The sequence below is a fragment of the Triturus cristatus genome, chromosome 5_2 (assembly GCF_964204655.1).
Source record: "Triturus cristatus chromosome 5_2, aTriCri1.1, whole genome shotgun sequence".
NCBI lineage: Eukaryota > Metazoa > Chordata > Amphibia > Caudata > Salamandridae > Triturus > Triturus cristatus.
In genome coordinates, this window is record NC_140588.1 from 413,603,207 (window position 1) to 413,616,677 (window position 13,471).

Below are 13,471 nucleotides of genomic sequence, written 5' to 3' on the forward strand. Positions count from 1 at the left end.
TCCCAAGAAGGTATCCTGTAAGGGGAGCCCAGAAGTCCTTAGGGCGCGAGGCCTCTGGCAGTTCCTCCGCGTAAATTCCCAGTTGTTCCCTACAGTACAGCAAATCACGGATCCACCACTTAAATGTCGGGACAGGATTAGCACCCCAACAGCTCTCTTAGCAAACAAAGTGGAAATGGCCACCAGTGCCTATTGCAGGGTTTAAGCTTCTGTACCCAGTCCAGCAGACAGATAGCAGGCACACACCCTACAGGTTCCATTATAACATCTGTGAGCACTTGCGTGACTCGTAACCAAAAGTTATGTATACCAGCGCAGTGCCATGCTAGGTGCATAAAATTCGCATCGCATTACCCACAACGCACACAGTATGCACTTTCTCGCAAACCGAATCTGCGCAGTTGAAGCGGGGTATAGTAGAGCTGATGTAAGTATTTGAAATGAATTATGCGGAGATTACATTTCGCCGTCAGCTGCCCAGTCAATGCGCAACAGAATTTCCAGTCATCTAGTGACAGTGAGGTGCAGAATACAGCTTTCCACTTAGTATACAAGGGGGATTCAATGAGATCAGCTTCCCTAAGTGACGCGTTATACAGTTTTGTGACAAGCCCCTACGCTCTGCCCCTGCTAGCACTGCCTGCAGTGCCCGCAGTGTGCACGGTTCGGCTGGATATGCAGGGTAAATATCTCTGATTGCTACCCGCACATAAGTGAACCCCAGCATTAAACCCGCACCAAGGCTACTCGGCAAGTCCGGTAGGGCCCAGAACTTGCCCTGGCTGTATAAATCACCGAGTCGAGTGATCCCCACCTCCCCCAGTGCTTTCAAGGCAGCCTGTTCTCGTTCAGCAGAGATGTCTGGAAGTGCCGCCAGCGGTAGCATTGGGGCATAAAGCTAGTCCAAATGCGCTCTTTTAGCAAGAGTGTTCCATGGCCAGGCCATGCAGTGAACAGGACTTTTCTCATCCTGCGGTCCCCCCCACCATCATCACCCATTAGGACCAGTGGCGTCTGGAGTACTGAGTCAGCCTCGACTGCCGTGTGCGGCTGGACCCCGCTGTGGGTAATACCAGAAATGCGCAAACTGCGCCTGAGCGCATAAGTAATACAACAGCATGTCTGGGGCCTCAAAACCACCGCGCTCAAATGGCCGTGTCAGCACACTCCAGACAAACGTTAGCAGGGTCGACTGCAGCGTATTAAACAGCGCGATTTTCAAACGGATTGGGATGTTAACAAACAAATAAAGAAGTTTGGGTAGAAATTTCATTTTTATGACCTCAATCGATCCGCAAGAGAAAGAGGCAACTTAGCCCAGCTTGCATCCTGATCGGTAATCGTGCTGACCGCACGGCCATAATTAACGGTGATCACTACCTCAGGATCTCTGTGGAGCCATATACCCAAGTACTTCACCGGGTCGAACGACCACTGCAAGGGAAAGTCCAGCTCGACCTCCCTGGTGCCGGCCGTCAGCGGAAACACAGTGGATTTAGCCCAATTGATGCCTGGACCCGAGAACCGTTCAAATTTGACATACTCGCGCAGTAGTTCCGATAAGTAGATGGCGGGCTCGCGTACGTAGAGCAGCATATCGTCTGCATACAGCGACACCATTAATGGCTGCTGCCGAAACCGCAGCACCGCCTGGGCGTGCCCCTGATGCATCTTACAGGCTAAGGGCTCCAATGCGAGCGCAAATAGCATGGGCGACGGGGGCAACCTTGCCGTGTACCGCGTTTGATAGAGAAAGCATCAGAAACCCAGCCATTCACGCAGATCCGCGCCACTGGTGCGGTGTACAGGAGATGGATCCACTTTAAGAAGAACGGAGGCAGGCCCATCCGCAACAAGACGGTAAATATGTACTCCCACTGAAGAGAGTCAAACAAATTGGCCGCATCAAGCAGCACAGCCACTGCCTGAAAATCCTGTTAAAAGTAGTGTAATGTAGCAAAAATAGTGCGGAGGTTGTGTGTTGTGGATCTGGTGGGCCCGAATCCTGACTGGTCCGAAAGGACCAAGGTAGGAATTAATGGCTGAAGCCTGGTGGCAATCATTTTAGCCAAAATTTTGGCAGTATTATTAATAATAGATAGGGGTCTGTAGGAGTCACAGACCTTCGCCGCCTTGTCAGGCTTCAAAAGCATTACAGGTAGGGCCTCCTTAAGGGAGGGAGGTAGTGTCCCCGAGTCGTATGCCTCAGCAAAAACCTCCAGTAGTCTCGGCACCAGGGCATCGGCATAGGCCTTATAAAACTTGCTGGGGAGGCCATCAGACCTGCCGCCTTGCAACTAGGAAGTGACATAATTGCCAATTTAACATCCTCGACATCAAATGGCTGCGTGAGGTACTCCCAATGATCAAGTGACAGCCAACCAAGCGCCACGTCGTCCAAATAGTCGTTAATTTCAGCCACCGGTGGCAGATCACGTTCCCCATACAGATCAGAGTAGAAATCCAGCACCACCTTGCTAATTTCTGAAGTGCCAAAGTGTGCCAGTCCCTCACTGTCCCGCAGTTCGGTAATATAAGCCTGGCTACGAGGAGCTGCCAGCTTCTGCGCCAACAAGCGGCTAGGCCGACCCCCCTCACCGTAATAGCGAGCTGTGCTCCGACGAGATCTGTGCAATATTTTTTGATCCACAGTCTCATTGTGTTCCGATACGAAATCACGACTCGCAGACAGTGTTTCGGGAACACGATTCCAAGCGTAGTCACGCTCCAGAGCGGCCATTTCCTCAGCGAGCTTTGTTATTCTGCGGCGAAGATTTTTAAGGACCCCGGCCTGTGCCCCAATACATACCCCCTGAATTGTAACCTTAAACGTTTCCCAAAGGACCCCGGCACTATCTACAGAGCCCGCATTTTCCTGAAAGTAATTATGAATTGCTTCGCTGACTGTATGCTTAAAAACTAGATCTGTCAAAGAGGATGTCTGCAATCGCCATGAGAACGGGGGGCGCTCGCAACCAGGAACCCTCAGTGCCTCATGCGCCCGATGTCATGCAAATTCCCAGCATCCAAGGAGCCCCAGAAGTGCATCAGTGGATTGCCTGTGTCACGGAGCCCCGCTCCCCAACCCACCGTGTGCCCACGTTCTTCTCTGAAAGTTGAGTGAGGTGTGTCTCCTGCAGAAAGACCACCTGGACATTCAGCCTGTCCAGGTACGCTATCACAGTGCAAATTGCCTTGGGACTGTTGAGACCACGTACATTCCAAGTCAGGAATCTAATATTACTACCCATGCACCTGCAGCAGCCTACCAGTGTGCGATCCAGCTGTTCAAGCAGGTCGCCAAGGTTCATATAGAGTACAATAAAAAAGTGCCAACTGTACTCAACTTACCCCCCCCCCCCCCCGACCCCCCCACCCACTTCAGCTTGCCCAACTCGCCAAAGCCATCCCAGTCTAGGCTAAACAATCCCCAACAGGAACAAAAAGAGTGCATAGAGTGGGGATCTCCCATGTAGGGGGTGCCAGAGTGTTACTGTCCTCCCACAGTGTAGTAGGTGGCTGATCAGGTCTTAAAACCTGTGCGAGGATTAAAGATAGAGTACATAATCTGACCGCATCCAAACCAACCGATAGAAAAGGAAATATCCCCCCAGGCCATACATGTGTGCAAAAAACAAACTGAGAGACATGAAACATCAGGGAAGTCCCTCCAGCAGGTTGGCCAACAAAGAAGACTTATTAACAGCCCACAATTAACATCATTGTTCCTCCTCAGTCATGTCCTGGCGCCGCTTCAGCGGCTTGGCGTGCTCCATCGCCGCCTTAGGGGTAGTGAACATTTTGAAGTTCGTCTCCGGCCCTACTCGCAGACGCGCAGGATACAACATCGCGTATGGGACGCCCTCGGACTGCAGGAATTTTTTAACCGCACCAAACTCCTGGCGCACAGACTGAATTGCGACAGTGAAGTCCAGGAAAAAGGACAGTGTGTTCCCCTGATGACAAATGGTGCCTTTATCTCTGGCCAGCCTCAAAATGACATCACGGTCCCGGTAATTCAGCAGCCGAGCAATTCTAGGGCGATGTGGAGCGCCCGGAACTGGTCACGCTGCCAAGAACCGATGGACGCGCTCGATTATACATGGAGGACAAGTTCTCAGGGCCAAATATTTCCTTGATCAGAGTTTCGACAAAGGCCTCCATCCTACCAGTATTCGTGGATTCGAGAAGGCCCGTAATCCGAATGTTATTTCTACGGAACCGGGCTTCCAAGTCCTCGTTCTTGGCCTATATCAGCGCCAGTACCTTTTCCATATTGAGCGTCTTGCTGGCAACCTCACTGAGGCCATCCTCCATGGTAGAGAGCCTCTGTTCCACTTCCCCCATGCGTGTGTTCTGTTTTTCCAACTGCGCAGCCATATGGTCCAGCCTGCGATTGATGGTTGACATAGTACCTTCTATAGATTGGAGGCATTTTTCCATCGCCAGCAATGTGGTTTCTAGCTTGGTCGGGCCCTCCCCCTGCACCTCAGCCTCAGAATCCAAAGCTGCTTTTTCCTGGGTCCTACCAGATTTTCGCACCTCAAACGTGAGGCGAGGTTGTGACTTATCCGGCTTCCCCATAGTGAGTGGTGGGAAATGCGGGTATGAGACAGCAGATCCGACAATGGGGCAGCACCCTCAATGGCACAAGGGGAGCAGTTCGGGCCCTGCCTCTCAAAGGCACCTGGGGCGCAAGTTCCAAGTAGCAGGCAAGGGAAAGGAGTCCAGCAGTGCAATAAGCCAGCAGCAGTAGGTGCTCCCTGCTGCCCGTCAGTCATATGCCTATCATGTACCCCAGCACGCAAAGTGTGGGCCCCTGGATGTTTCTATCAGCTGCGTAAGCACCCAGGGCGTGCGAGGAACCAGCAAACAGGCCCTGTGTAGCAAAGCACAGGGAGCAGCCTTAGAATCCTCCGGGCCAAAGCAACTATATTGCCACCCTATGCGGGCCCAAACCGCTACACACAGGCCACAGCTCGCAGGATACGGCCCCTAGCTCAAGCCCACACCCGCAGCCACAGGTCCAAGCTAGGCCACGCCCCACTTACCACCCCCTGCCGCAGGTGCCGTAATCGTCCCCCAACGATGGTCCACACACTCCAGGGGTCAGGCGGCAGCGAGGCCCCGTCGCGCCTCAATGAGATCCATGGGGCAGAGTCTACACTGGTATGTGCAGCGATGCAGGCAGCAGCTCACGGGCCACGGCCCCGAGACCAGGCCCCCTCCCGCAGCCTGAGGTCCAGACAAGGCAGCTCCTCACTCACAGCCGCCCGCCGCAGGTGCAGACTGCGTCCCCCAGCAGTGATCCGTGCTCCCTGGGGGTCAGGTGGCAGCAAAGCCGTGCACCGCTCCGATCAGATCCTCAGGGCAGAGACTGCACCTTTGTGCGCAGCGAAATCTTCGGCAGCAGGCTCAAAGCCGAGATCCCCAGCTCGTCTCGCGGGGACCCTGCGCAATGCAGGTCTGTCGATCACCACTCTTGTAGCTGCGTCCCAAGCGCCACAGCTCTCTCACTGTGATAAGGGCAGCGGCCAAAGCTCAGAGCGGGCACTTGCAGGCCGCCACGCTCCTCGTCGGGGCTTGTGCATGTATTGTTGTGGCGTGAATGCGGACCAGCACACCCCCACCAGCCCCCGGGCAACAAAGCCGGCCAGCCGCGGCAGCCTCAGTCAGGCAGGATTCTGTGTGGACACTGCTCTGTAGTCGCTGCCTTCAGCCCCCAGCACCGCGGTCCCAGAGTCCAGTCCGCTCTGGGCACCGGCAGCCGCCATGTTGTCTCCTGCCCGCCGTGACTCACACTTCAGCTTCTGGCCACAGAAATGCCTACGGGCGATCCAAAACGTCCTCGCCAGCAGCGGGGGGGTTGCGCCTTGCAGGGCAATCGATGTTCGGTCAGCAATGCGTCAATTTTAGGTGGATTCTGGATGGATGGGGGATCAGCCGGGCAGAGCTACACTAAAGTGCGGCCATCTTGCGTGGCGCTCTCTAGCGACCCCCCATGGAGTGACATTTTTGACGCACTTTCCCTTATGATAGGTCAGACTGTAACCCTAACTCTACTGTTAGCTCTACTAGGATACACTTTTAGGAAATAAGTGGTGCTTAGCCTCCTGTTGGCTAAACGTTGAATTGCGTGCAGATTAGGATAGGGACGAGCTCTAAAGTTTAAGGAATGGCTGCAAGACTTAATATATTGCAAAGATCAATTGACCACCTTTGCTGAACTGTTACCTCCTAGCTCTAGACCCAGGAATAATTTGTAAACCTTACAAATTTACCTTCTTACCCAAACACCAGGCTCCGCTGACGAATTATCCCCACACCTGTGTTCTTAGGGATCACCATAGCTTGTGGTTGCCAAATGGATGCATAACATGAGACATGGCTACATAGAGGATGATCTGAGAGTCGCCCATAACTATCAAGCAAAATAGGAGCATATTTTGGTTGTTACCTTATATGTTGCTCATAGAAAAGTGCTGTACTGTTTCACATTTCATTTCACCTTAATGGACCGTCATTAACTATGCAGTGCCTTCGCAGATGTGTGGGGGGAGTTAGGGGCATTATTTACCCGATTTACCCGTTTTCTAGCTTCTGTTGACTATAAGTGATATATGTTTTGGAAATTCAATAAAGAAATATTTGTTTTTTAAAACCTATAAGCAAGATTACCAGCAGTAATCACTTCATAAGGCAGGGTCTCAAGCAGTACAGAAAATGCATTGTCAATTTGAAATTCCTCTAGTTGGGTAATACATAACCGCTATAGCTGTAATGTCACTGGCACCAAAGTCATAATTTTTTTTTTATTAATCCCTTTCCATGCCACATGATTTATCACTAAAATGTCAGTTTTAAATATATTTTGGAAATGTAGCCATCCAAACATCATCTTGTGAGTTATGAAAATACTCATTTTGTCTCAAATACACACTTAATTTTGATATAAATGTATTAACCACGCAAAAGCTTCTAATTTAGTAGGGTAAGCTGCACACAGAAGAGCTACTTACAGGTACTGTACTACCAGTAGCTCATGAGCTACTCGTTGGAGAAGGTTGATCTACAGGGATGCGTTCCTAATGCACCTCCTTTTAATTTAATTTGGCAGATTTACATACTGCAATGGCAATGTCAACTCTTTTCCTCCGAGAATATAGCAAAGATACTAAGGATGCAAATGATAGTTATTCTGGCCCAACCTATTTTAGGATTACATGGAAACTAAAACCCCGTATTAACCTAATATTTGACCATAGGATGTTTGTAAATTAGGTGGTGCACAGGTTATCGAATGTGGTGGGAAGAGGGAGCCAACACATGCTATTTTAAAAGTAAAATTTGAGATAATTAATAGTTAAGTATATTTGTGGGCCATGTTTTCATTGGCATATTAATTTGAAGCATTGAAATTGTTAGTGTTTGCACCATAACATCTATGGTTGCAAAGTAGCATTTTTATGTTCGCTAGACTGTTATCTTTATTCAAGACTAAATCAATCCTATTGGCACCTTTGGTATAGTAGTTTGGAACGGAAATATTGCCTAATTCTGTTTGAAAATTAAACTGCCAATATCGGTCTCTGTTATTTGAAGGTTTTCTATCTTGAGTTGGTCTAGTGATTCTTTTATTTCGATTAGAAGTAATAAATAACCCTTCTCTTGCAGATTATTTGAGGACAAAATCAGAGGCACTAGTGACTAATCTGGGTATCTGTGTTGATCTCTTATATAGAAATTTGTCCCCGAAAACCTGTCAGACAGAGTTTAGAACAGGATGTATATACCTTTGAAAAAAATATATATTTGAGTTTTTACTTGCAATATTTAGAACTAGGCAGACCGCCGTGGCATCTTAGTGATTTTCTTTACTGATCTTACAGCAGTAATTTTTATAGATTTTATATTATGTACTTGCAATTGTATTCTGTGGATGATGCATGGGACAAAATTAATGAGAATCACGGATGCAGATACTGTTAAATTTCTGATTGTTTTAAATCTACGCGTGTTTTTCTTACTAACAAGAAAAAAGTGAAACATGTTTGCTTGTATATTAGAAATTCACATTTAGTGACTATATTATGCATGTCATTTCTCTAGGAAAAACTTATTGTGTCCAATGAGCAGGAGGTTTTACGTGTCCATTATCGTGCTGCAAGAACATTAGCTAACCAGTCACTACCCTTTAGTGCTTGCACTGTGTTGCTGGATGCAGAAGTGTACAACGTGCCCCAAGAAACTCAGGTAAACAACGAAGATTTGTTTTATTTCCGATGTCACTGTTGTATTGTACGAACCATTTTGTTACAAATTAATTTTTAAGCTTCAATACTGAGGACTAAAGTAAAATGAAAGCTGTAGTTTTGGTGACATGCATGGATTGGGATGTGCCTGTGCTGCATGTTCATCCTGCACACCAGCTGTTTTACATACTTCTTCTTTGTTGGCACTTGCCAGCAAATTGGTTTGGAGCGGATCTACCTTGTAGAGGGCAGGCTGGCATAGTAAGCTAGTAGAAGTCTGGTGCTCATCCAGAAGCTGTCTTGTTCGTTTTCAGCAGCGCATGTCTAAATTATTGCAATCTTATGACCGGGTATTCCAGCAAGATGATCTAGTGAATGTACAGTCTGCTGCAGCAACATATAGAAAAATTTAAAACAAATTTGTGCAGTTTTAGTGCATTTAATAGGGCTAGAGAGTACACTACTATACATAGGTTAACTGTTGGCTACTACTTGTTTTAACTGCCAAATGTTCCACTTACTCTGCCTTGCTAGTGTTTTTGTTGGTATTGTGTCATCTTCAACTATACAATCAATGTCATGATCCTTTGTCTCGAGTACAAAGATGGAGGAGAGAAACTAGAAAAGTGTGGTCATGGAAATGTTGAGCCTGGAGTCAGTTGTGGGGTCAGCTTTTTACTGCCTAATATTATTGGACTAGCATAGCAATCACATCTACTGTCTTCTTGAAACCATATGCTGTGTGCCCTAAACAACTTTGAAGTACCCAGTTACACATTTCACTAATGTCATTGCAAGGTGTTTGGAGAGATTAAACATGCTTTGTTGTTTTTTCTTTCTTTAAAGTGATGTTTCATATATATAAATACAGGGGCCAATTCCTAGGACTAGAAGAGTATTTGAAATACCAGGCCTGTATATACTTATCCATTGATAGGACAGGCCAGGGTATAGCAAAACTGTAAGTCCAGGAGACCTAAGAGGCCAAAAAGATTAAGAAACACTTTTTAGAGAGCACCTGCACTATGTTGGTTTGCGCTAGCTAATTTTAATTGAGCACAACTTCATTGGCTGTCTGTGCAACAGTGCATAAAATGTAAGACCTTGAGCATAGCCCACAAGGCTTGTCCTTGAATAGGCCTCATTTAATGATAAAAAGCAAACGGAACAAATGATGGACAGAATGCTAAACAATGCAAACATTCACTCCCATTCACAAGGATCTGGGTTTAATCTATCATTATTTTGCTCACCTCGCCACCCCTGTTTGGACCCAGTCATATGCAAATCAGTCTTGACCCTGTTCTTCATGGGAGCAGTCCAGCCCGAATTGCTAAGACAGGTCCTCCCTGGACCGGAAACAAGCATCCTGGGTCTGGTTTCAGGGCATCACCCCTTATCAGCCAGGCTAGCTTGAATCCAGTGGCGCAGTGAGTACGGGACTCGTGTCTGGGCATACCCTACCCACTTAGGACGACAAAAGGAACAAACGATAGACTGACTGCTGAACAATGTAAACATACACCCCCAGGCACAAGGATCTGGGTTTAATCCATCGTTCTTTTGCTCACCACTGTAAAGTAAAAAAGATTTGAGAGCATTGAAGAAAGCACAGACAGGATGGAAGACACTATTAAAATGATTAAAAATAAGATGGTATACATGAGAGTAACTGTAATCAAGATGCAGGTGACAAAACCTTGAGTTGAGAGTGGAAAATGCTGAAGGAAGGGCTAGAAGAAATATTTTACATTTCCTAGGGTTCCCTGACAGACAAACTTTTTCTAAAAAAAAGGCTACTTGAGACGAAGAAGCTCAAAGGTTTTTCGAAATTATTGAGAGGGCATACAGACCAAAAATACTGGTCTCTGATGCTGCAAGACCATTTCATCTGATGGAGATTGTGGTGCTCCCCTTTCAGGTACTGAATGGAATAAAATACTTGCAAATGTTAAATAATGCTAGATCCCATCTTATGCAACTTAAATGTCTTCACATCACATATTATACCCACCATCCTCCATATATTTATCATGACATATGTGCAGCATGTCCAGGATTTCAAACGGATAGGGCTGTGCTGCTCTACATGATTTGGTCCTGTACAATAGTAGGGGTATTCTGGAAAATTGTGGTCATACTAATACAAACAGTGTGCATTCATGTCCAAAGAGAAAGCGATTGCAATATTGGATGACAACTCTAGCTCTAATCTTCGCCAGAGTTCACATTGCAGTCCAATGGAAACAACTAAAGGGACCGAAACTTAACATCTGGCATGAAGATTTGACTGAATGGTTACTGATGGAGGACATACAAATGTCTGTGGCCCACAGGATCTAAAACGTGAACCTGTCCTTGAGAATTGAAGAGGCATGTAGAGATCTTTTTGTAAACTATCTGACTGATATTTCTAAACGATGCATGCTCGCTATCAAGCACAGACTTACTCTAAGAAAATAAATGGCTCATGCAGGTTGCGGCCTACCAACATCAAAAGTATTTAAATTCCTTGAGTTGTTGTATTATGCTCCTTTTTGTCACCCTTACTGCCATTAATTTGGATTAGGGTTTGTTTGACTAGTAGATAATCTTTCAAAAAGTAAAAGACAAACAAGGAAAAGTACCAACACACAGCATTTACTCAACACAGTCATTGTGGAAAGAAGTAATGAGAACATGTGGGGTATAACACTGGGAGGTGGCCCTTCTATGTGACAGAGCAGTAAAAAAAAACTCCAGTAGCTGTGTTTGCCTTAGAAATGCTCAAAAAGTTTACATTTTTTTAAAACATGATAACAATCTGTGCTATATTTGATGTTCAGACTTGAAGTCTAAAAGTGATGAATCACTTAAGGATTACCTTGCTGGAGATTCACTGATGTAGATAAGTAAAAATTGTATCTGAGTTAAGTACATATATTTTGTCCAGTAATTTACGAAGGTGCAAACCTACAATAAGAATGTCTATTCCCAAAAAGTGCTTGCTTCAGCAGCACTAAATCACAAAGAACCAGTGTAGATTGTTGAATGAGTTAAGATTCAGGAATGTACAAGAGTTTGGGTCTAGATAAGAAATCATATTATGGATTTAAAATGTACTTTAAAAATGTTATTTTGCATTACTGTGGTTTTTATTTACAGATAACTTAACAGGTTACCCCATCCTAAGGCTCGCTTTAATTGCTTGTGCAAAAATGTGTGCTGGGCGTAGTAACGTGAACAAATGCAAAACTCCTGTGCTCAGGATAATCCCTATTTAATTTATTATGTTATGTGCAATGGGTGGAGTCTAAATTCCTCCATTAGTGCACAGTCCATCATTTTGTGTTTGTGACATCTCTTTATAACATTGTTTTGGATTTCGCATATGCAGGACTTTCACAAATGGCAGTTAATTAACTGCAAACGTTTAAACCTGTGGTCACCTTTGGGCAGTACAGGATATCTCTGGTGAATACATCTGACCTGAAATCTAGATACACAACATGGTGTGTTGTGCCTTCTTTGTCTAGCATGGACAAAACATCTTTCCAGTATCGGGAGCCTTCACTGCAGAAAGAGGAGGTTCACCAGGGAGGAATCACTAAGCCAACATTTAGAGTAATTCGACATTTATGTACTTTTTCCATCTTTTCTCTGCCATCCAACCGTTTTTGTTGTGTAGAAGATTGGGTCTGTACAAAAATATGCTTATTTTTATTGCTCCTATGTGGGCATGTTGGATGTGGTTTTTGTACCCTATCCAGTGATCCTCATATGATTTAAAAGTTGCTTCTCTTATCTTCAATAAGGTATTTGTCTCCACTGCAATTCAAGACAATTGATTTGGTATTGTCATCTATGGTCCTAGATTTCAGACATAAGGCTTTCACATGTTTTTGTGGGCGTTTTTAAAGAAAACCGAATTGCGTTGTATTAGAATAAGCTGTTATAAAAATGTTCTATGTGTAATTTTGATTAAGATGATGTTGTGGCATAATCCTGTACAGCAGTCCCTCAACAGTAAAGAGTTGAAGATTTCTACCAAAATTGGGCACAAGTTCACTGACTTTCGCTTTTTAAAGACCTGTTACACCCACGGAAACACTAAGCGGAACTGACCATCTCGTAATATACTGAAAATGATAACCTGTAACTTTGGGGACTGAAAAACCCCTGGAAAGGTAGGCAAACACTTGCTTACATAAACAAACATAACATTGAAAAAAATTCATTTACCCCTGTGTGACCGTGCAGTTTTGCGAAAGCATGGGGAGCCCATGTTTTTCTCACCATAGAAAAAGTGTTCCATTCTGATGTCTTCAATCCACTGCAGACAATGAAGGTTGCTATTTTATTTAGCATGGCATCCTGGATACAACCTATATGAACCTGAGTAGCTCATATGCCTCTAATTCAGTAGCCAGAATCTTTCTCCCATATGATGTCACACTGCCGACTGCTATACACACAGTCCTTTATATGAGATGGGGATCATTATTTAATTGTAAATTCTGACCTGGACTGCACGGCCACAGGTTCAAGAATGCATGGTCAAAAAAATCATGGTAATGCCAGAGATTCCATATTGAATATAATCAAGCAACAAGAGCTAGTGGATATATGGAGGGAAAGGCACCCCAAATAAGAGAACACACATTTCCCTCCTCAGTACATGGCTCCTCATAGAAGCTATCTTTTTTGGCTTAGTACAAAAGATGTATCAGGTTGGATTAATTCTGTGTTCCATCTACCTAAAATGTTTTTTGACTACTAGCCAATCCTTGCTCTGAATGTCCCTAGTGAATGGCGGCCAAAGCATGTGTGGCTACTGTAGCCACAGAGTCGTCTTGATTCAATGTTTCTGGAAAAAATAAGAGTAGCATTTAAAAACTATTTTGAACACAACGCCAGATCTGTGGACTCAACTTGAATACTATAAGAAACATTTAAAGCTATGGATTATCCAGTATTGGGGTATCTTTCATAGATTCACATGCCTGAATTATTCCCCGTCGTCATGATGGACTATGGACTAGGACTATGCACAACTCCATATAATCCATCGTCGTCGTCATCTTCATCCTACTTCTGTAATTCTAAAAGGTGCAATGGAAGCAGAGGGGGAGATCTTGCTGAACATTGACATCTCCGGATGAAAAAATGTATTTGAAACCTTTATTGTTGTTGACGGTGGCATCGACTGTATCATGACCACTGATGGGATGCCGGTCGTC

The 13,471-nt window shown here is 45.4% G+C and overlaps 1 protein-coding gene across 2 annotated transcripts in view; it reads left to right on the top strand.

Annotated features, from left to right (window-relative positions):
* ANKRD12 (ankyrin repeat domain 12) overlaps positions 1 to 13,471 on the top strand; it is a 436,051-nt gene that overhangs the window by 378,271 nt on the left and 44,309 nt on the right. For both annotated transcript variants that reach the window (XM_085607326.1, XM_085607327.1), the window contains one exon: positions 8,110 to 8,253. In XM_085607326.1, coding sequence (XP_085463452.1) covers positions 8,110 to 8,253 — 144 coding nt within the window. The remainder of the gene's footprint in view (positions 1 to 8,109; positions 8,254 to 13,471) is intronic.